The sequence below is a fragment of the Necator americanus genome, chromosome III, assembly GCF_031761385.1.
Source record: "Necator americanus strain Aroian chromosome III, whole genome shotgun sequence".
NCBI classification, from domain to species: Eukaryota; Metazoa; Nematoda; class Chromadorea; order Rhabditida; family Ancylostomatidae; genus Necator; species Necator americanus.
Window position 1 is genome coordinate 18,661,963 of NC_087373.1, and position 19,383 is coordinate 18,681,345.

The 19,383-nt window shown below is 42.7% G+C and overlaps 3 protein-coding genes across 4 annotated transcripts; 2 read left to right on the forward strand and 1 right to left on the reverse strand.

Moving 5' to 3' along the window:
- Nucleotides 1-4,074: 4,074 nt before the first annotated feature.
- RB195_010041 (uncharacterized protein) lies at nucleotides 4,075-5,936 on the reverse strand (the record flags this gene model as incomplete). Its single annotated transcript, XM_064190860.1, has 5 exons — nucleotides 4,075-4,143; nucleotides 4,748-4,863; nucleotides 4,917-5,058; nucleotides 5,137-5,288; nucleotides 5,864-5,936. 5 exons carry the CDS (start codon nucleotides 5,934-5,936, stop codon nucleotides 4,075-4,077), a joined length of 552 nt encoding a protein of 183 aa, XP_064048443.1.
- A 1,594-nt stretch (nucleotides 5,937-7,530) lies between these two features.
- RB195_010042 (uncharacterized protein) lies at nucleotides 7,531-10,238 on the forward strand (the record flags this gene model as incomplete). 2 transcript variants are annotated; one of them, XM_064190861.1, is made up of 6 exons in its annotated part: nucleotides 7,531-7,584; nucleotides 8,230-8,288; nucleotides 8,772-8,882; nucleotides 8,953-9,079; nucleotides 9,867-10,010; nucleotides 10,170-10,238. In XM_064190861.1, 6 exons carry the CDS (start codon nucleotides 7,531-7,533, stop codon nucleotides 10,236-10,238), a joined length of 564 nt encoding a protein of 187 aa, XP_064048444.1. The 2 variants fall into 2 exon arrangements, with proteins under 2 accessions (XP_064048444.1, XP_013298546.1); XM_013443092.1 differs by lacking the exons at nucleotides 7,531-7,584; nucleotides 8,230-8,288 and having other exon boundaries at nucleotides 8,776-8,882.
- A 327-nt stretch (nucleotides 10,239-10,565) lies between these two features.
- Nucleotides 10,566-19,338, forward strand: RB195_010043 (uncharacterized protein; the record flags this gene model as incomplete). Its single annotated transcript, XM_064190862.1, has 19 exons — nucleotides 10,566-10,637; nucleotides 11,586-11,732; nucleotides 12,518-12,633; nucleotides 12,688-12,793; nucleotides 12,858-12,956; nucleotides 13,011-13,100; nucleotides 13,155-13,238; nucleotides 13,318-13,464; nucleotides 14,025-14,153; nucleotides 14,209-14,338; nucleotides 14,387-14,500; nucleotides 14,594-14,683; nucleotides 14,759-14,868; nucleotides 14,919-15,013; nucleotides 16,587-16,692; nucleotides 18,128-18,300; nucleotides 18,355-18,520; nucleotides 18,571-18,649; nucleotides 19,232-19,338. The coding sequence occupies 19 exons, from the start codon at nucleotides 10,566-10,568 to the stop codon at nucleotides 19,336-19,338; spliced, it is 2,160 nt and encodes a 719-aa protein (XP_064048445.1).
- Between the last annotated feature and the right edge of the window lie 45 nt (nucleotides 19,339-19,383).

Consider the following 19,383-nt stretch of genomic DNA (forward strand, 5'->3'; position numbering starts at 1 on the left):
ACCACATCGTTTGCGACGCGCTACCCTTGCGTGCGCGCGCATCCACGTGCCAGCAGTCGAGACCCAGTGAGTTCTCCTTGACAGCCTTCTCGAGTTAAACCATCGAACAGGCAGCTAACGTGCACAAGGTGACACGTTCCACCGTAACTCGTAAGAAAAAAAGCCGTAGTTTCCGTCCCATAGCAAAATCGCGATAGGCTGCCTTTGACGTCGACGCATTTGGGCGTCCATAGAGTCACACTAAACAGAAACCTTCCAGATCGTTTCGTTGATCTCCACAGGAATTTCAGAGTGCTTCGTAGGACTGCTTTCCAGAATTATACTTTCTTGGAGTTTGGAACTCTGAGTTCACAACTGTCAATGGTGATCGTCGCCAAATGGCCTCCAACAAACGTTCAATTCTTAGTCTGCCATGCTTCAATCGAAAGCGAATCGCAGTCATCAGGACAGGCGTAGGAACCAAACTCATAAATGTAGCAATTTAATTAGGAGTCTTCCTTTCAGATGCAGGCTCTGTACGGAACTGGGTCATTGAAACGTAAGAGCTTGGAAGCTGAACTCAATCCAAGAAGAAATCTCTCTATCTTTGCTTATTAAGCTATTACAATCTTCTCGAGAAATTGTTTTATGATTTAGTTCATATGACTGCAAATTCAAAAAGTAGAGCTGAGGAAGAAATTATATGTTGTGTACGTTCTCATGCCGAAATTCGTGCTGGAAAGGATTTTTTTTACTATTATTGTTCTAGCTCCGTCTGCATCGCAGTCAAAGACTGAGTAAAATTGGTGGAGTGAACGGGATTGATGAATCCAAGAATGCATCTACTTTCCCCCCCCCCCCTTGTTCCACTTCAGTTCAGAATATCGTTTGAGATTTACGAACGTGTACCCAGCCTTACAATGATTTGGGAGCGCGAACTAATGTGTCAGGTCGGTGTTTTATCTTCCTGGATAAGTTTCGTACCAGTTGAACCCGGAGAGATGAAAGGCTAGGTCAGTTCTAGCGATTTCGACCCATAGATTGATCGTGTAGTCAAATCAACACCTCTACCGACTGCCCTACACCAGCCCAAAGTCAGAAGATAGGAAATGGAAAACTTGGAGAGAAAAGAAGAAGAGAGCGACGTAAGAGTTCTTCCGTCCAAAAATTTCTGAAGGAACTTGGCATCTACAATCACTTCAATCGACACGTAAGGTTCGGCAAAACACGGAACAGCGAGTCGAAGATGCGGTTAAGGTGCGTTAGGCGAAACCATCAGCAGCCATTTAAGTAAGGTTAAGCCAGTTAGTTTGGTTTAGCATGGACACATTTCGACTCGTGATTGTGAATATGATTCTGGATATATTTATTGGGCTGAGGAATAAATAGTGAGGATCTGAGGTTTGCAACTTGTTTCTTTTCTTCATTCACTTCATTTTTCCACAACACTTTGTTATTAGCTTTAAAAGCGCATTATTGCGATTCTTATGATTAGCTACTCTTTGGATGTTTTGTTACCCTTTTATTTTCAAACCAGTCTGAGCGTTCGGCTAAAGCCGGACTTCGGACTTTCTGTGGCGTTTGCTTCGCTCGTTTTCACTGATCAACGACAATTAATATTAGTGTTACTAGTTCTATGAAATTGGACTTGTGTATCTCCAGCAATCCTTCTTCCTTTTTTATATTATAACTAAATGCGAAAGATTTCATAGTCCTCTTTCTAAACGCATCAGTTCTATATTTGCAGAACTATTTAAGCAGCCGTTTTCATGCGGGTTTCCCCTTTCTGAGGAAAGCGTGCTACCAAATTGAGACAAACGAAGAAGGAAATAAACACGCGGAGGAGTCATGAAGGTGAAAAGCAACGCGCCCAGTGGCCATGAAACGGTTTTAACCATTTATCTTTTGCGACATGCACGCGAAGTGATTGCGCACCATTTCGATGCCGCGGGATCCGTCTCACCCCACGCTATAGCTATCTGGCGCCAGCGCACCAATCCGACGCCGTGGGACCCGTACGTCGCACCCTCTCATACAGGTATCTGGCGCCGGTGGATCCGTCACACCCCCTTCTATAGGTATCTGGCGCCGGTGGACCCGTCACACCCCCTTCTATAGGTATCTGGCGCCGGTGGACCCGTCACATCCCCTTCTATAGGTATCTGGCGCCGGTGGACCCGTCACACCCCTTCTATAGGTATCTGGCGCCAGCGCACCAATCCGACGCCGGGGGACCCGTACGTCGCACCCTCTCATACAGGTATCTGGCGCCGGTGGATCCGTACCCTTCTATAGGTATTGGGGGTCAACCTTCTATAGGTATCTGGCGCCGGTGGACCCGTCACACCCCTTCTATAGGTATCTGGCGCCAGCGCACCAATCCGACGCCGTGGGACCCGTACGTCGCACCCTCTCATACAGGTATCTGGCGCCGGTGGATCCGTCACACCCCCTTCTATAGGTATATGGCGCCGGTGGACCCGTCAAACCCCTTCTATAGGTATCTGGCGCCGGTGGACCCGTCACACCCCTTTTCGTGGACCCGTCACCCTTCTATAGGTATCTGGCGCCGGTGGACCCGTCACACCCCTTCTATAGGTATCTGGCGCCGGGCCGTCACACCTTCTTGGTATCCGTCACCTTCTATAGGTATCTGGCGCCGGTGGACCCGTCACACCCCCTTCTATAGGTATCTGGCGCCGGTGGACCCGTCACATCCCCTTCTGTAGGTATCTGGCGCCGGTGGACCCGTCACACCCCTTCTATAGGTATCTGGCGCCGGTGGACCCGTCACACCCCTTCTATAGGTATCTGGCGCCAGCGCACCAATCCGACGCCGTGGGCCAGCGTCATAAGGTATCTGGCGGGTGATCTCACACCCCTTTATCTGGCGCCGGTGGACCCGTCACATCCCCTTCTGTAGGTATCTGGCGCCGGTGGACCCGTCACACCCCTTCTATAGGTATCTGGCGCCGGTGGACCCGTCACACCCCCTTCTATAGGTATCTGGCGCCGGTGGACCCGTCGCACCCCATTTCATAGCCTTCCAGCGTCGAGGTAACAACTCGACGCCGGTGGAGCCTTCCAGCGTCGAGGTAACAACTCGACGCCGATGGACCCGTCACACCTCCTTCTATAGATATCTGGCGCCGGTGGACCCGTCACACCCCCTTCTATAGGTATCTGGCACCGGTGGATCCGTCACACCTCCTTCTATAGATATCTGGCGCCGGTGGAACCGTCGCACCCCATTTCATAGCCTTCCAGCGTCGAGGTAACAACTCGACGCCGGTGGACTCGTCTCACTCCCCTTTTTGAATTTCGTGACTGACACACGCACAGAGAGACAGACAGACACCCGTGACAGAATAAGCCCGTTATTACATATCATGATACTGCATAATAGTGTCAACTTGGCAAGAAAACAGTGGAAGGATCGCTTAGCTGTGACAAGAAAAGAGGCTTCGATAACTGGCCGGAGTCTGGAGGAAAAATTTCAAACCTCATAAATTCCGTTAGTTTAAAATCATTCGATAGATATTGTCAGCGCCAGCAAATCTGCCCATTTCAAACTCCGAATTCCAAATAGTGTTTAGTGAGAGCAAGGGGAATTGGATTTATGTAAAAACAATCTGATTTTTTCGCACTCTGGCCATCTGAATTCTACAATGAACTGTCACAGTCTTCTGGTTCAAATGTTTCAAAATAAAGAGAAAAGAGGGTTCTAATCAAATACCAAGTTGCAGATCCGCGTTTTTTTCTTCGTCCAATGGCGAAGAATTACCGTGGTTACTGTACTAAGTACAAGAAGGTACTTAACTTCTCCTATTTGAATGGTTCTTTTCCTTCTGCTCTGTACAGAGGTGAATTAACTGCCAAACGCACTCCGAAGTACATTGTGTTTATAATCCTGCCTAATTTTTGTTATGTAGCGGCAACAAGTAACATCTATAACGCTTTACTGAACGAATAGGAGCTTGTTTTGCTGTGATACATTTAGTTATGAATGCACAGTTTTTCGAAATTTATAACTGCGTTAGCGTGACCGTTTTGAAACTTGTCCCATACGTTCCAGCTGCCAGCTTGCTCCGCGCTTTAAGTAAAATTAAGTAAAATGGTATCCCACATATCTCTGCTCCATCCACCGATGACGGAGTTGGAAACCTGGAATCAAATGTATTGTCTGATTGATAAAGCTGGACGAGGACAAGCACACATTACGCACGACATACAGCTCTCATCGTATGCGCTCATAAGCGCTAAGGGTCCGCATCGACCGTATCGATGCTTGCTTTGCTGGTGTCAACCACGGCACTAAAGCTAAGCCGATAGACCCTTCGCCGCACCATTTTGTGTCTTCGTTGCGGGTGCGTCGCATTAGTTTGGTTGAACTCATTTACAATAATAATATATTCTCATATGCATAATACGACAAAAGCGAAGTCTCGAGAATTGTGCATGTCCATCTCTCAAAAATCCTGTGAATGCTGCTGTGTGATAGAAGGATCCGTAGGCAAAATGTAGTCATCCTACGTGATTTTTTTTATCACAGATCGCCTCGAGTCACCGTTGCACGTTAATCCTGACCGACGCTAACAACACATGTACATACTACAGCCACTATGAGCTAACTATCAGAGGACAAGAAAGCAGGTTGCTGGGAGGATACCTACGTATCCTTCAGCAACAAGAAAGACTATACTATCAGATGACACCGCGGAAAATGGCGGCATTCACGTACAACATCTAAGAAGCAACCCGCACTCACGGAAATGATGATCATGAACTCCTGGAAATATTTCGGAATTTCAGCAGTGTTTGCGCCACTGTACGCTACTTTTGTAACGACTCCGTTTTCTACCACACAGGAGAAGCCACCAGTATCTGAACTGATTCATCTTTCGAAAATGTTGCAGAGATAGTAATAAAGTGCTCACTGACAGGAGGTTGCACCGCGGCCCCAGCTACTGAACAATCTATGGGAGTGTAGTATGGGGTCGGTTTGATTTGTTTTCCTATGTCGGACACGAGGTTCTCAAGACCCACTTTCCTTGCCTCTTCTTTGATTACTGCCGTCACCTCAAATCAACGATTGTCAAGACTGCAAATAACGTCATCGGAAAGCAGATCCGTCCTAGTTCTCGTCTCAGTTCTCACCGCTTTTTTCACATATTTTCGGAGATTATTAACAACGTCATCCGATGTTTTCGATATCGCTGGGTAAGCTTGCTGCACTCCCGCATCAGTCGAATAAGCATATTCGAGAGGAATCGTCGTGAGTCCTACTCCTCGAATTGTTATTTGCTTCTCTGCAATCTTCAATTTTTGGGAATTTTTGAGACATATATTTCTTCATCTGAAATCTCTGCACTGAGCTGAGATCCATTGTGTAGAATAAGAAATCAATAACATGCATAATTTCGTACATTCTGTCTTTTTTCTGTTTTTCAGAATATGACTCTACCTGTGTTCACTTTTTTCTAAATGAAAATAGATAAATAAAATAGATAATAAATTCAAAGGTAACCTAATCTAAGAACTTATACATTTTGGTGTGCTTATGACACAATACATCTGAAGGAATCTAAAGAATTTGCTTCCGAAGTGATATCAGCGTTTCTTTCCTCCGCGAGTGACACTTGCATGTGTTCCCAGAAGTTCGATCTCTTTTTTGGGATCACTTTGAAAAATTTAGAAGATTTAGAAGATCGGGACAGTCACGTTTAAGCGTCTCAGAGTTGACAAGAGTACATCTATTGCACAGCGATTTGATGCGTTTGCGTATCTCCAGTTTTTGAAATAAATCAAAATAAAACGTGAAGAAGTTGGAAGTATACGCTGAAGACTTCTGTACTTTTCCTGAGAACTGAATTATCGAACTAACCTTGACCAGGCGGGAGAGTTGAGCAGGCGAGAAGAGCGACTGGAATCGAAAGAACGATGAATCCACCAAACATTGCTGAGTTGCATCTACTCTTCTACCTTTGAGGCTTTTATATGGAAGGATTTTTTCACATCTCTCAGATGAACACCGTAATTTTTTTCACTTCTAATATTTTTGTTTGATATCTCTTCTTACATCAAAACTGCATGAGAATGTTTAATGGCTCGAGATCCATTTTTGGGACGATGAATTTGTTTGGACGAATTCCTATAAAAATGTCCCACAATTTAGAATTGAAGCAAAAGCCCTCAAGAAAAACCTAGCTGGCGGGAAACTCACGTACGACGGTATTTAGAGCGAAGCTTATGGGAAATATGAGCACGAGCTGCTTCACCGCACTAAATTCCTTTACGAAGTTTTTCCTTTCAAGTCCAAAATTGAGATGGACCATCTTTTGTGAAAATTCTGAGTTTGAGATTGATGCGTTGATCTCTCCTGACCATTCGTGACGAATTCTCTTACAGTGAAACTCATAACCATTCGCCACAAATGCGGTTAAGCCTGAGACTGAGCTGAGTTTAGCACAAACCCGACGTTGCAAAGCCATGCAGCAAGTACAGCCAATGTGCAATGCAGAATTTCGGAGAAGAATTTTCTTCCTCATAATTTGCTAGAGATATGCGATATCTTTTCTGCTTTCTTCTTCCTACAACAATATTGTTTTTGGATTAATGTAAATTTGTATTTAGTCGACGAAATTTCTTGCCTGCTTCGAATTTTGCTTCAACTTAAACTGTATCTGTTTTCTATTTGTCATCGCCTCACAACTCTTGAAGGGCATACGTTTCCAAATTGTCTACAATAAGTCATCCGTGTACAGGAGAAACCGTCGTCAGCAAACGTTCCCAGGCTATTCTGGCAATGCAAAATACGAGATTAGATATGGAATGCATGTGTGGAGTGAAAAAATCTGGGCACGCAGGAAAATGCAAATACGACTCATGTCGATTTGTGGATCTATATAATACAGCAAAGCTCGACAAATTCCTTCTTCCGAATTCTTCCGAATTCCGTTTTCATGTTCCCTTTTCGTTAGCTTTTCCCTTTTTTTGCGAACATTAGTACAGAATTTTCAGAAAACAGCGAAAAAAAAAACATTCATTTTTCTGAGGAAGATCTCCAATGTCGTTATAATTTCTTCGGATGCAAAAGCCGTGCTATGAGTATTAGGAACTGGAAATTTTGGAGTATGATAACGAGCTAAGTATCAGCTTGCAATCGTTTAGAAATGCAAAAAAAACCAATATTTCTTGATAGAATTTATTTTGATTAGAATTTTGAGAAAATCTCCTAAAAAAAAAAAGAAATCCCCTGCGAATGTACACACTATTGACTTCTCTCATTAATTAAATATAATACAACACTCAGGAGCAGAACAGGGAAGAAAATTTCGGAAAAAAAAATCCGCTTACACCACCAAAAATAGAAATTTGTGAGGAACAAGTCGAAGAGTGAAGAACTAGAAACATTGACTCCGACGGAGACGTTGTTTCCACTAGTGAAGCTATGTGTTCCAAACTGATGGCAACAATTAAAAAGGAGGGCAAGAAACTTGGGGATTGCAGGGCTTGGTGATCGACAGAGGTGTGAGAACCATTCAGTTGATTATGTATAACCAACTTGAACGTCCGGCTAAAGCCGGACTTCAGGCTTTTTTTGGTGTTCGTTTCGCTGATCAATAAGAAATAACATTTAACAAACAAGAAATAACAGCAGCGACATTTTTTGTAAAATTAGAATTGCCTTTTTCTCTCAACGCTCTCTTCAATTTTCTTACCCAAAAATTTGATCATGGATGTAAGATTTTATGGCTTTTCCCTAAGAGCGTCAGTTCTAAATTTGGAAAACAATCAAACTTGACTTTACATCTATGTTTGTCCCAAATCTCCGCAGTTTGGAAGCATTATTGAAAGTATGAGTCTCCTCCGTTCCCAACTAATGGCAAGGAATGACTAGCCAGCATGAGATGAAGTGAATATCACCATCGTAGTGATAAAAACAACGTTCAACGTCAGATTGCGCAAACTGTTGGCTATTATGTATTGCATTCAAGCAGCCGCTCGCACGTGTGTTTCCTCCTTTCGAAAAAAGGATGTTAGCAACGTTAGGGAGACATGATGGGAATTAGATATGTGAAGGAACCATAGAAACCCATCCTACTGCGTTGGGGCTCTCGCGCACCAACGCAAGTGGAAACCGTCTCTACCCACTCTGTAGCTTTCTAGCACCGGCGCACCATTCCGACTCCATGGGGCCGTCGCACCCCATTTTACAGCTATCTCCGGGGCACGAATTCGACGCCATAGGACTCGTTTCGCAGAGTGCTCGCCTCTCAGTTGCATGGCGATTGTTCGCCACCTCACCGGTGAGGAGTTTTGCATCACTACGGGGTATTTTCGTCACACACAGACACACGCAAACGTGTGCGCCCACGGACTAAGTGCGCTATTACATAGCATGATAGAATGTACCCGAATGCAGACGTTAATTCTGCATCAACGTAAACCTTAGTTGTCGGGTTAATTGTTTATTCTGTAGCTTACGAGCACATTTTATTCGACGTCTGAATCGCGACAAGAGCAATTTGCTGCAATCCTCATGGTACAAATTTTGGCGGAGAAATCTGGGTTTTTTGGCTGTTATATTGTTCGGGAAGTAGTTTTCTGGGGGAAAATATAGTTGGGGAGGGGAAGGTTCCACTCAGTGGTATCTCTCGATGCTCTAGCTTACTTTTTTTCTTAGTAACCTTACCTCACATGTCATAGATCCTCGAAGACTAACGCTTACCCCTTAGGGCCCGATTGATTTAATTAGCTACTTCGAGCGATTTTACACCTTTTCTGTTTAGAACTATGTCTGATGTGATATTCGACGACATGTTTATGGTCAAAAACATCGATCCAGATGGGAAGAAGTTCGATCGCTGTTCTCGACTGTTCTGCGATTCTGAATCGTTTAGGTTTGTTGTCCAACACATTTGTAAAGAGTGAACTAGTTGGACTTTGATTTGATCATTTGCCGCCTTTCAGCATGGAGTTAATCTTAGATGTGAATACACAACTTTATCCCATCAGTCTTAACGATAAATTCCGCTTAATGATTACCACTTCTGTACGCGATGACGGGATGCCTGATGAGGGAGAGTATGATCCCCAGGTGAGATCTTTCATGTTTATTCTTAGTCCACACTTTCGTTTTTCCCTATTGTTTGTTAATTGTTTCATAATAATGCGCTTCCATTAGTATCTAAACTTAAAAAAAGTATTGAAATAGACTGCTCATGGTGACCAGCCATTGTCCAAGATGAACAACCCATCGCAGCACTTTTTAAGTATAACTACTGGCAGCAGTTAATGATGTTCTCCTGATTTAGGAACGAGTCTACGGATAATTACGAATCCAACGGCTGCGTAGAAAATATTTGAAGACAGTTACTAAATTGTTGATTGTTGTGATACGAGTCTTTTCTGAAACGCCTCCCGATCTAGAGGTCATTTGTAGCGATGATCCATCCTTGGGAATCGCGCGCGTTTCAGTTGTGCTCATAGGTGCGGTAGGGAGGAGCCGTATCCTCCTCAGGCGAAGAGGGTTTAGCACATGGGGTGCAGGTCAAATGATGAGGATCCCTCTGCCAACCGTCCAAAATTGAAAGGGGTCGAAGCACCGGCTTCGGCTATCACATGTATGGTTTTGCCCCGTAGTTGCATGCACACGTTTTGGATTTCATCACACTACTTTGGTGACAGTAATGATTGGCTTTTTGGACATGTGTTTTGAAACGAAGTTTGTTTGAATATTTGGATAATATTTGGTCCAATCAACACCTCAATCGCATTGCGTCAAATAAGGCAATGAAATGTTCGTAACTGCGCGTGACATTCTGTGGTGCATCAATAATGGATTTGCAAGAGACGGTCTTGGGTGATTTTTTCTTTGATTCCAGGCCAACTACTCTCGAGTAGCCCAATTTGAGTATGTGATGTTTGGTCGTGTGTATCGAATTGAAGGTGACGATTCGGGTTCTGATGGAAGTCGTATAGCCGCCTACGCATCATTTGGAGGTCTGCTGATGAGGCTCAAAGGGGAGGTATGCTACTCTTTGTTAGTTGGTCTGGTTTTTGGCGATATTTGGTAGCCAGGCACTGGTAGTGAACACTTTTCTCGTTGAAATCTATCTCACTCCATTCCTCTAATTCGGCACATTTGATGGAAACGTACAGCACTCCTCTGATTTATGCATTTCCAGGCTTTTAACCTCCATGGATTCGAACTCGATTCAAACATTTATTTGCTTATAAAGAAAGTTGAATTTTGAGTTGTATGAGTCAATTTCTTCCTGATATTTTCCGTTCTTTTGTAATTTATGTACAAATTGCTTGCTGGGTAACATAAGGACCATCGCTCTCTCTCCAGTTCATTCTGTTATCGTCTAATGTTGTTGGATGTTATAAGGTTTTCGAAATGAAATATTCTACCCCTTTTGTTTTCGTTATTCTTTTTATACTGTTATTTTAACTGTGAACTAGAACTTATTTGATCAGTATGCCTGCACCTCAATTTTAATTTATTGAACGGGTTTGTCAGACTTTGTTACCTGATGAACCCATTAGTCATGTAACAATAACAGTTTGAGGTCACAGATATGGCGTCTCCGTGCTCTGGTTTGGCTGCGGAAAAGGAACTCCAGTCTTATTACGATTTCCATAGGAATGATGTAAGTCAGCAATAATAATACCATTTTTCTTTCTAGGATTTTTGGTGTCATTTTCTCTGTTTTTTTTTTAATTGAAGATGGAGCTCACGGAACTTCTTTTTTTTTCCTTTTCAAATACTTCTCTTCATTCTGCAAAAAGTACCGATCAAAAACTCGCTTCTGTTCGTGTAATGGTTCAATGATCCTTCGTCTGTTGTCTTCGACCGTTCTGGTCCTTGGTGATTGATTTTGAGAAGAAGAGATGTTTGATGACTTTGCTGAGTACCTGCGCCCTTTTGTGAATGAAGGTTCACTTTTGAAATTCAATTTATTGTCCGTGTGGATTTTAGTCCGCTTTAAAATGCAATCACTACTATTATTTATGATCCACAATATCAGTCAAAGTACTCACTAGATGCGGTTTCGGAAGACCATTCCGTTGGGTTCAATTTTGCTGACACAATCTGTCCACACTTGCATGTAGTCCTATTGTCAAGTTAAGGCGCCCTTGCTGGAGGACCCGCTACATCTAAAAAAGGCCTAATTCGATTTGACTTTGTCTTCGTTTTGCACAGTCGGATCAAAACGATTTGAAGCACGTTGTAGCTGCGTACATGTGTACGCTCGAAACGATGCAACGGAAATGGCGGTTGGAATCGAAGTGTGCTATCGCGAACTACATCGATAAGCGGTGCTAGCAAGGGTCCTCCGCCGCTACGCCCCACCGCTCTGCTTCAAGTATCACCACTTACGCAACTACACCGAGCTTCATCTCGTTTTGATCCTACACTTAGGTTAAAATTCGAAGGAATACTTTTGTGGTACGGACGATTTTTCCGAATAATTCATCGAATGCACAATTCTCTCTACTCACAGGAATATAGGCAACGTTTTTAACATAAATTCAACAATTCAGTTCAACTTTTGCAAACGCTTCTTGTGCACGTCTCACAGCAGGTCTAATTACAGGTTGCCGAAGTGGAACGCGCCATGCGAATAACAAATGCTTTCAAAAGTGGCGAGATTACCGATGAAGTTCTTGATGCCTGTCCTGAACTAAAAACTGTTTTTAAGCAGTTTGAAAAACTAAAGTACAGAAAAATTATCCTTGAGAGGGTAAGTTTGGTTACACATAACTATTATTATATAACTACTATTGTTATTTTCCCCTGGCTATTTTATTACGTCCTTATATATCAAGCAATACCTAATGAGGATGACAAGAATGTTTCAATAAACTAGACGTAGACAAAACATATAGTACGGTCAAAAAGACATGATGCGTAAGCGGCTGCTCTCTAAGCGGTAAGGTGGAACGTAGCGGTTAGGATCGAGGGGACCCTTGCTAGCACCATCAGTCGCTCCAGTTCGCAATGGTCTCATGTCGATTCCAACCGCTAACTCCACCACGACGTTTCGAGCGCAGCCGCTTGTGCAACTGTACCGTGCCTCATGTCGTTTCGACCCGACTAAAGTAGGGTTAAGACGACATGAACGACAGACGCTTCGGTGGAGCGTAGCGGCTAGGAGCATGGTGAAGCCTTTGTTGGCACCACCCTTCCCCGCAGTTTGCGACGGCCCCAACTCGGTTCCAGCTGCCGCCTCCACCGCGCCGTTTCGAGCGCGTACGCAAGTCCACCGCAACTACACTCGTGATTCATGTCGTTTTGAATATATATTTCAATAAGGCATTTTAAAGACTGTGTTAATTACTGATGTTATCACGAGTTTCTTGGAAGAGTATTCTTATGCTAGATACTGATTGAATTTGATGTTTATCTTCCATGGTACCTTCCACTTGTAGAGAGAACCATTTCATATTTTTCGCTGGACTTCTATTTCTTGTTATTCTTTTTCCCTTTTTTATTGTTGTCAGTCTTTGGTGATCTCATGTTTTGTAGAGTCTGAAAAAGCAATTAGCTGAGCTTGCAAAACGTGAGGGCAGCAATAACGAGAAGATGACTAAGGCAGATTTTGGGCAACTGGAGATGAGAAATAATGAAAAAATCACAAACAGGTGTTCTTGTGTGAGGGCGTTTTCCATTTTCCTGTCTGATTGATACTTCTACAGCAGTGACACTTCCAAACAAAACAAGTGCAATTATGTGACTGTGATTAACTACGGCTCTAGTATGCTGAGCAGACTTACCCACATTTTCAAAAAGGCCATAGAGGAGGTTCTGTTTTGGCTTTCTTCTTTTCTTGTGCAAATTCTGCTCCTGTCGAATTTTTTTTATTCAGGCCTTCCCTACAGTTGACGGGGTTAATGTGGCATTGACAGAAGCAACGAATGTCAAGTTTGGTGATTACCAGTGCAACTCTGCTATGGCTCTATGCGCGGTCGGTCGAGGCCTGCGACTGGTTTTATCTTTGTTTGCTAGCTGTTCTTTCCAGAAGCTGAAAGGATTGGGCACAACATTGAAACCGTACGAAGTCGCTACTCAAATCGCCAGCAATGTTCCCGCTTGCGATTTAATAGAAAAGGTTCTATCGTTCCTTTCACAGTTGTAAATTTATGAAGTTGGTGTCTGCATGTAGATCGACGTCGTGCCTGCTGGCTTCATCAACGTTTTCTTGAACAAGTTTTTTATCGAGAATCAAATTGGAACTATTGCGTCTAAGGTGCTTCTCTTACTACGTGACTGCTATTTTGTGCATAGGAAGAACGTTTTTCCTGTGATCATCTATTTTCTTACTTTAGGGTGCTCAGCTTCCTCAGGTGGAATCCAAAAGAGTGATAGTGGATTTCTCATCACCAAATATCGCCAAGGAAATGCATGTAGGGCACCTTCGCTCAACAATCATTGGTGACTCCATTTGTCGGCTTCTAGAGACGGTCGGATTCGATGTAAGAATTCGGTTTCCAATTGTGTTATGACCTTCACATCCTTTTCTTCCAAAATTCCTTTGGCCTTTGGTGTTTGAGCAGTCCTTTGATGTCATCTCCAACATTTCTCCCAATCTTTCATGATTCTGGGTGTTTTTGTCGCAATTCATCTCTTCAGTTAACCGAAAGGAATCCTTTGCGGGTTTTTTTTTTCATTTTTCGTGTAGAAGAAAAAGGAAAGAGATTCAGCTTCCTATCCGAACCATAAAGGTTCGTGAGTGGGTTTCCGTCCTATACAATAATTTATGGGGCCCAGTCGTAGGTAACATCGATATCCTTGCCCTCTCGAAGATTGCTGACACCAATTCTTCGACTTAGGGTGGACGAAAGGCTTGGTTACCCTTGAATTGTGTTCGGGCATAGGTAGCGATGGCAGCTTAGCATTGCACTACACTCACCACTCTCTTCTCATTTTTTAATACGCTTCCGACATAGTCTTTGATTTCTTCCTATTCACGAAATTTTGCTACTCTATCAAATGATTTTTGAGTTTGCTCGAATTTCGTTAGTGTACATTCAAGGTTATGCGCATCAATCACATTGGAGACTGGGGAACACAGTTTGGCATGCTAATTGCTCATCTTTACGACAAATATCCTGACTTCATAAACCAGCCTCCACCTATTAGTGATCTGCAGGCATTCTACAAGGTAAACTTTTTTTCGTTGTTATTCAGCTGTTCCTTCATGGTCTTTTGCTTTCTAGGAGTCTAAAAAACGTTTTGATGAAGATAGCGAGTTCAAAAAACGAGCTTATGATTGTGTGGTGAAGTTGCAGAGCTACGATAAAGAGATTCTGGAAGCGTGGGCTATGATCTGCAATATATCGAAAAGATGTGGGTGTTGGGCTGTTTCAAAGTCCCCTTATTCATGTTTCTTTTAAGATAATCAGATTGTCTACGACCGACTCGATATTGTCCTTGAAGATGTTGGGGAATCATTCTATCAGAAAATGATGTCGTCTTTAGTTGAAGATCTGAAGAAAACGTTTTCAGGAGGCATACTTTTTTGTTTCGATTGAATTTGCTATTTGTTATAATTCTTCTCTCAGAATCTGTTATTGTTTGTCATTTAACTTTTACTAGTTGCAGACTCGAGCACATTCCGCGAAGAAGATGGTCGCTTGCTGTACTTCCCAGCAAACTGTGACGTACCCCTCACAATTGTGAAGAGTGATGGAGGTATTATTTGTTTTTGATGTCAATTATAGAATTTTTAGACTTGCTTGCACGTCATTTATTATTTTTCACTTCCAGGATACACTTACGACACATCTGACTTGGCTGCTCTCCGATATCGTTTGCAGGAGAAAAATGCTGACTGGGTGATCTATGTAGTGGATGCAGGCCAAAGTCTGCACCTTGAGGTAAATTTTAAGCATTTGTACGCCTTTGAGTAGTTTAGCGCTCAATTCAGACTGTGTTCGCTGCTGCACGCGAATTAGGCTGGTATGATGGAACAGTAAAGCGAGTAGAACATGTAGCATTTGGACTTGTCCTTGGAGAAGATAGGTTAGTTGTGTTCGTCGGAAACTAGTCACCAGTCCATGACCGTAAGGTTCCTCTTGTGTAATGTTTTTTTGGTATGTGCTCATTTTTCCATTAATAATGACCAAGGTTGACAATGGTCGGACAGCAACCAAGGTTGACCGAGATCAGACTTAATTGCTTAATCTCCGTACTTAAACATTCTTTACTCGAATACGTGTATATCATGCTTTCATGTTTCTAATCACTACTTGTATTTCCGTAGGAAGAACGTGAGTTCATTGTCGTTAGCAGAGATGTTCGGGTTTATATATGAATGAACTTTCTCAAGAACGAAGAGCATTTCTTCGTGATCTCTTTCATTTCGTTGTGAAAATGGATGCGAATACAGTCCTAGGGTAGGGTCACTGCAAAATTTCTTCACCCTGGCCTTTTTTGGGGTTCATCCCATCACCATCCCTTGTCTGTATTTTCTAAGATCCTCTATTTTCCAGTCTCTTCTGCATCTGCTGTTTGACGCCAGCATTTCGATAATTCTGACTAGATCCCAAGACAATTAAAGTAAAGTTGAGGTTTCTGGCGTTAAACAATCCACTTGGGATCCGCCCCCACGTTCACTTCAATTCAGAATCGTGTGAGGTTTACGAACGTGTAACTGGCCTATACAGTGACTTACGATGGCTAGACGATGTGTGAAGTCAGTGTTTTTATCCTCTCAGACAAGTCTGGTACCAATTTATCGACCCCGGAGGGATGAAAGGCTTGGTGAGCACAGGTGCGGATTCGAACCTCCGATCGATTACTGTTTCCAACTTTCTTACTTCTCACAAAAGGAGTCCGATTTGGTTTTGTGAACAATAAACCGCTGAAGCTGGCAAACAGCAAGTGAAGATGCTAATGGATTTCAGACCCCTACATGGAGAAAGGCGAAAAAATGCCCCGCTATGTAGCAGCATTTCGTAGAACAGGAGGTGGATGCTAGTTCAACCCTCTGCACATTTCATCTTTCATTAGTCATTCTCGTGTAGCTTTGGTTGAGGATCGGCTACGTCGTCACAACCACTCGTTTATTGTCTCATCTGTAGTCGTGACCTCCGACGTCCGTCCATCGTCCAACGATGACTAAGAGCTCGTAAAGGCAGTATAGAGCTTACTCTATACTAAAGCTGATTTACTAAAGAGCACGTTCCAGAGCGAGCGTACTACCGCCGAGCAGAAACTAGTTACGGCGTCCTTCTAAGTTCTTGAGCATTCCCCAGCGACAGGATTTCGAGTATCTTGGATTCTTATCAAAATCTCAGGCATGCCGTCCATCCTAAAAAAAAACTAGCACCCCATCGCTCAGCATTTTCTCCAAGCATTAAGGAGAGTTCTTGACACAGGATGGCAATCAGAGACTAGCAGGGGTGCGGTCGTTTGCTTGGAATTCTTAGCATTCCTTGGCTTTAGTTTGTTTTACATTATTTTGTTTTGTCTTCTATTCAAAAGAGCGACTCAAAACTTTGTAGAGCTTTCTTAAGTGTATGATGTACCATGATGTATTAGTGGTGATCCTACAACAGAAGCAACAACATAGCAGAATTACATCCTATTACAGAAAGAAATTCAAGACAAGATCGGGCGAGAGTGTTCGCCTTCTTGACCTTCTCGACGAAGGAATAAAACGTGCAACAGCTAAACTGGATGAGAAGAGAAGAGCCGAGGTAAAAGTTGTGCTTGCTTGGTTATATTGACAATTTTCCTTGGCAAATTATCGGAATAATTGAATGCTTCCACCAAAATACCTTTGAAACTGCAAAAAACGGTATTTTTTTAGGGTAATGAACACTGTTTACGTTGTAGTTTTCCTTAGAAGTTGAAGTTTTTGAAAATCTTTGAATTTTTGCCATCCTTGGGGCTTCCATTATGCATCTCTTAAAACACACCCACATGCTGATTGGTATGACATGCTATTTCTTCCAAAGGTCGGCAACCTTTTGTGTTCTTGTAGTAACGTTGGTAATGCGAACTGCAGAGAAAAGTCGCAGGGCAGCAGGACACTTTGCACAATTCATAATAATACGATGACCAGCCGTTCCTCATTCTTTTCACATCTATGGAAATCAAAAATTCCTTGCATTTCAGTTTTAAAAAAATCATTTTGTATGAATGATACGTGAAGTTGTGGGAAAACATGCGTAACATATATTTCTCAAATGGTCGTATACAGCGCACTAAGCGCACAATTGATAAATTCTTATTCTTAGGCTTCAGTGAGCTTTCCTGTCGAATGGAAGCTAGGAAATGAAAAGTGAAAGTTTTGTAGTCCCAGTCTATGTTGTCGTACAATAATTTAAAAAGAGGCAGAAACGGTTTTTACGTGTGAGATTAAGGAAAAACTCAGGGTTAAAGTTGTTGTATTTTCATGTAGTCGTTGAGAAGCGCTGAACGCTATCCTTCTAGAAGACTACTTCTATGTATCATAATCATTCTGAACTCGGAAATGACTCAATGCATGCGGATTTCCAAGTTCGGAAAGGTGCGAGATACTGCAAAGCTTTACTGTTATAGAGCTCTAAGTTACTCCTAATGTTAAGGCTTCGGGAAAAAAGTAAACCCAGTAGGTACAACGTTGAACTTTTCTGTACAACTCACTGCGACTCATTATAAAAAAGGAGATTAAAACATAAAGGCACTCCGCGCTTTAGTGCAGAATACTTCGTTGCTCTCAGTATTTGTGGAGCGTATCAACTTTTCAATTGAAAGAACTCTCTCTTAAAGAAAGGATTGACCAAATCCTTGGCGAGCTTAAGGTGCAAGACTCGATTCGCTGCATGCCAGCTAGTTTCGACCAAGGCGTTGAAGCGACGGCATTTTTTTGAAGTCTGCACTGTGTTGGCAGCCCTCGAGATGAACCGGCCCCCCTAATGTAGGCACTTCTGTCCCCGCAAACAAGGAGAGTTCTATTCACTTCTTGAAACGAAGGAAAAATGTGGGAATAATCAGGAAGAAATGTCATGTACTACAATCACATGCTGTTCCTCTAAATATTTGATGGAATGAGAACGTTCTTGCGAAGAGTATTTATTGTTATTCACTTCTCAGAAAACCATTTATAATGTACTTCTATCGTTCCGTTATTCCACCCAATGAGTTTAGGTAATGAACGAAGAAGAGCTTGCAGCCGCACGTGACGCCGTTGCCTACGGCTGCATCAAATACGCAGACTTATCACATACTCGCACACAGGATTATGTCTTTTCCTTCGACAGAATGCTCGACGACAAAGGGAATACGGCTGTCTATCTCTTATACGCCTATGCGAGGATTAGGTGAAACTTTACTTCAACACACATCCTTTTCATGTCTCATTAGCAAAACTTCAGATCAATCGTGCGGACGTCTGGAATTGATGCTGCGTCTATCGCGGAGTACATCTCACGAACGCCTTCGATTCCGATCACGTACCCTGCAGAACTGAATCTATCTAAGCAAATTTTGAAATTGGCTGACTGTATACTACAAGTGTTGGACTCACTCATGCTTCATCAGGTATTTTGCTCTTTTCTTCAGACGCGCAATCTTGGTAATTACTATTTTAGCTTTGCGACTACTTATACCAACTTGCCACAACATTCCATGATTTCTACAGCGCATGCTACGTCATTGAAAAAAAGAACGGTGACTAGATTTTTGTAATTATCAATTTTTATGAATCTCGTGGTCCTATGTTGCTTCTCAGACAGGAGATAGGTAAGTGCTGTGCCAAGGTCAATGTCAATTCGGTTCTACTCTGTTTATTTGTGTTTCCCATCTGACTGCTGGGCGGAAAAAGAATTTGTATGAACTGCTGAGAAAGAAATGCAAAGTGCTGAAGTCTTCACTGAAAGTTTGACCGAACCAAGCAGTTTAGAGCATGCGACACTGGCGAAAGTTAAGTGAATTACTTTTTAAAACAGTTTGGAGAGTTTCTAAATCTGTGGAACGAACCAGTAATTTTCCGAATTGCTTGAGAGCTGTGGCATCCAGGTTAAGCTAATTTCACATTTTACACTCAATTTACTTCATCTCAGAGAAATTTGTTGAAATGGAAGACCAGCAAACCTTTTCTTTTTAACTTCAATTAGTTTTGTGTTGTAGCGTGCAAATATTAACGTGACAGTGAAGTTCAACCTCCTCTTTGCTAGTCAGTCTAAGTACTGCTCCTTTGTAGTTGTTTGATGAACACGAGTGAATATCGTTTCATACTTTTCGTTTCTTCAGGTGAAACAGTGGTTCATTTCAACCGTCTGGTGCTTTGTGAGGTAACTGCGAACGTGATGAGCACTTGCTTCAAGATATTGGGGATTCGTGAAGTGCCCAAGATGTAGGGGAAGTTGATCGTGCTGTTTCATCATTAGCTAAAATTGTGGCAA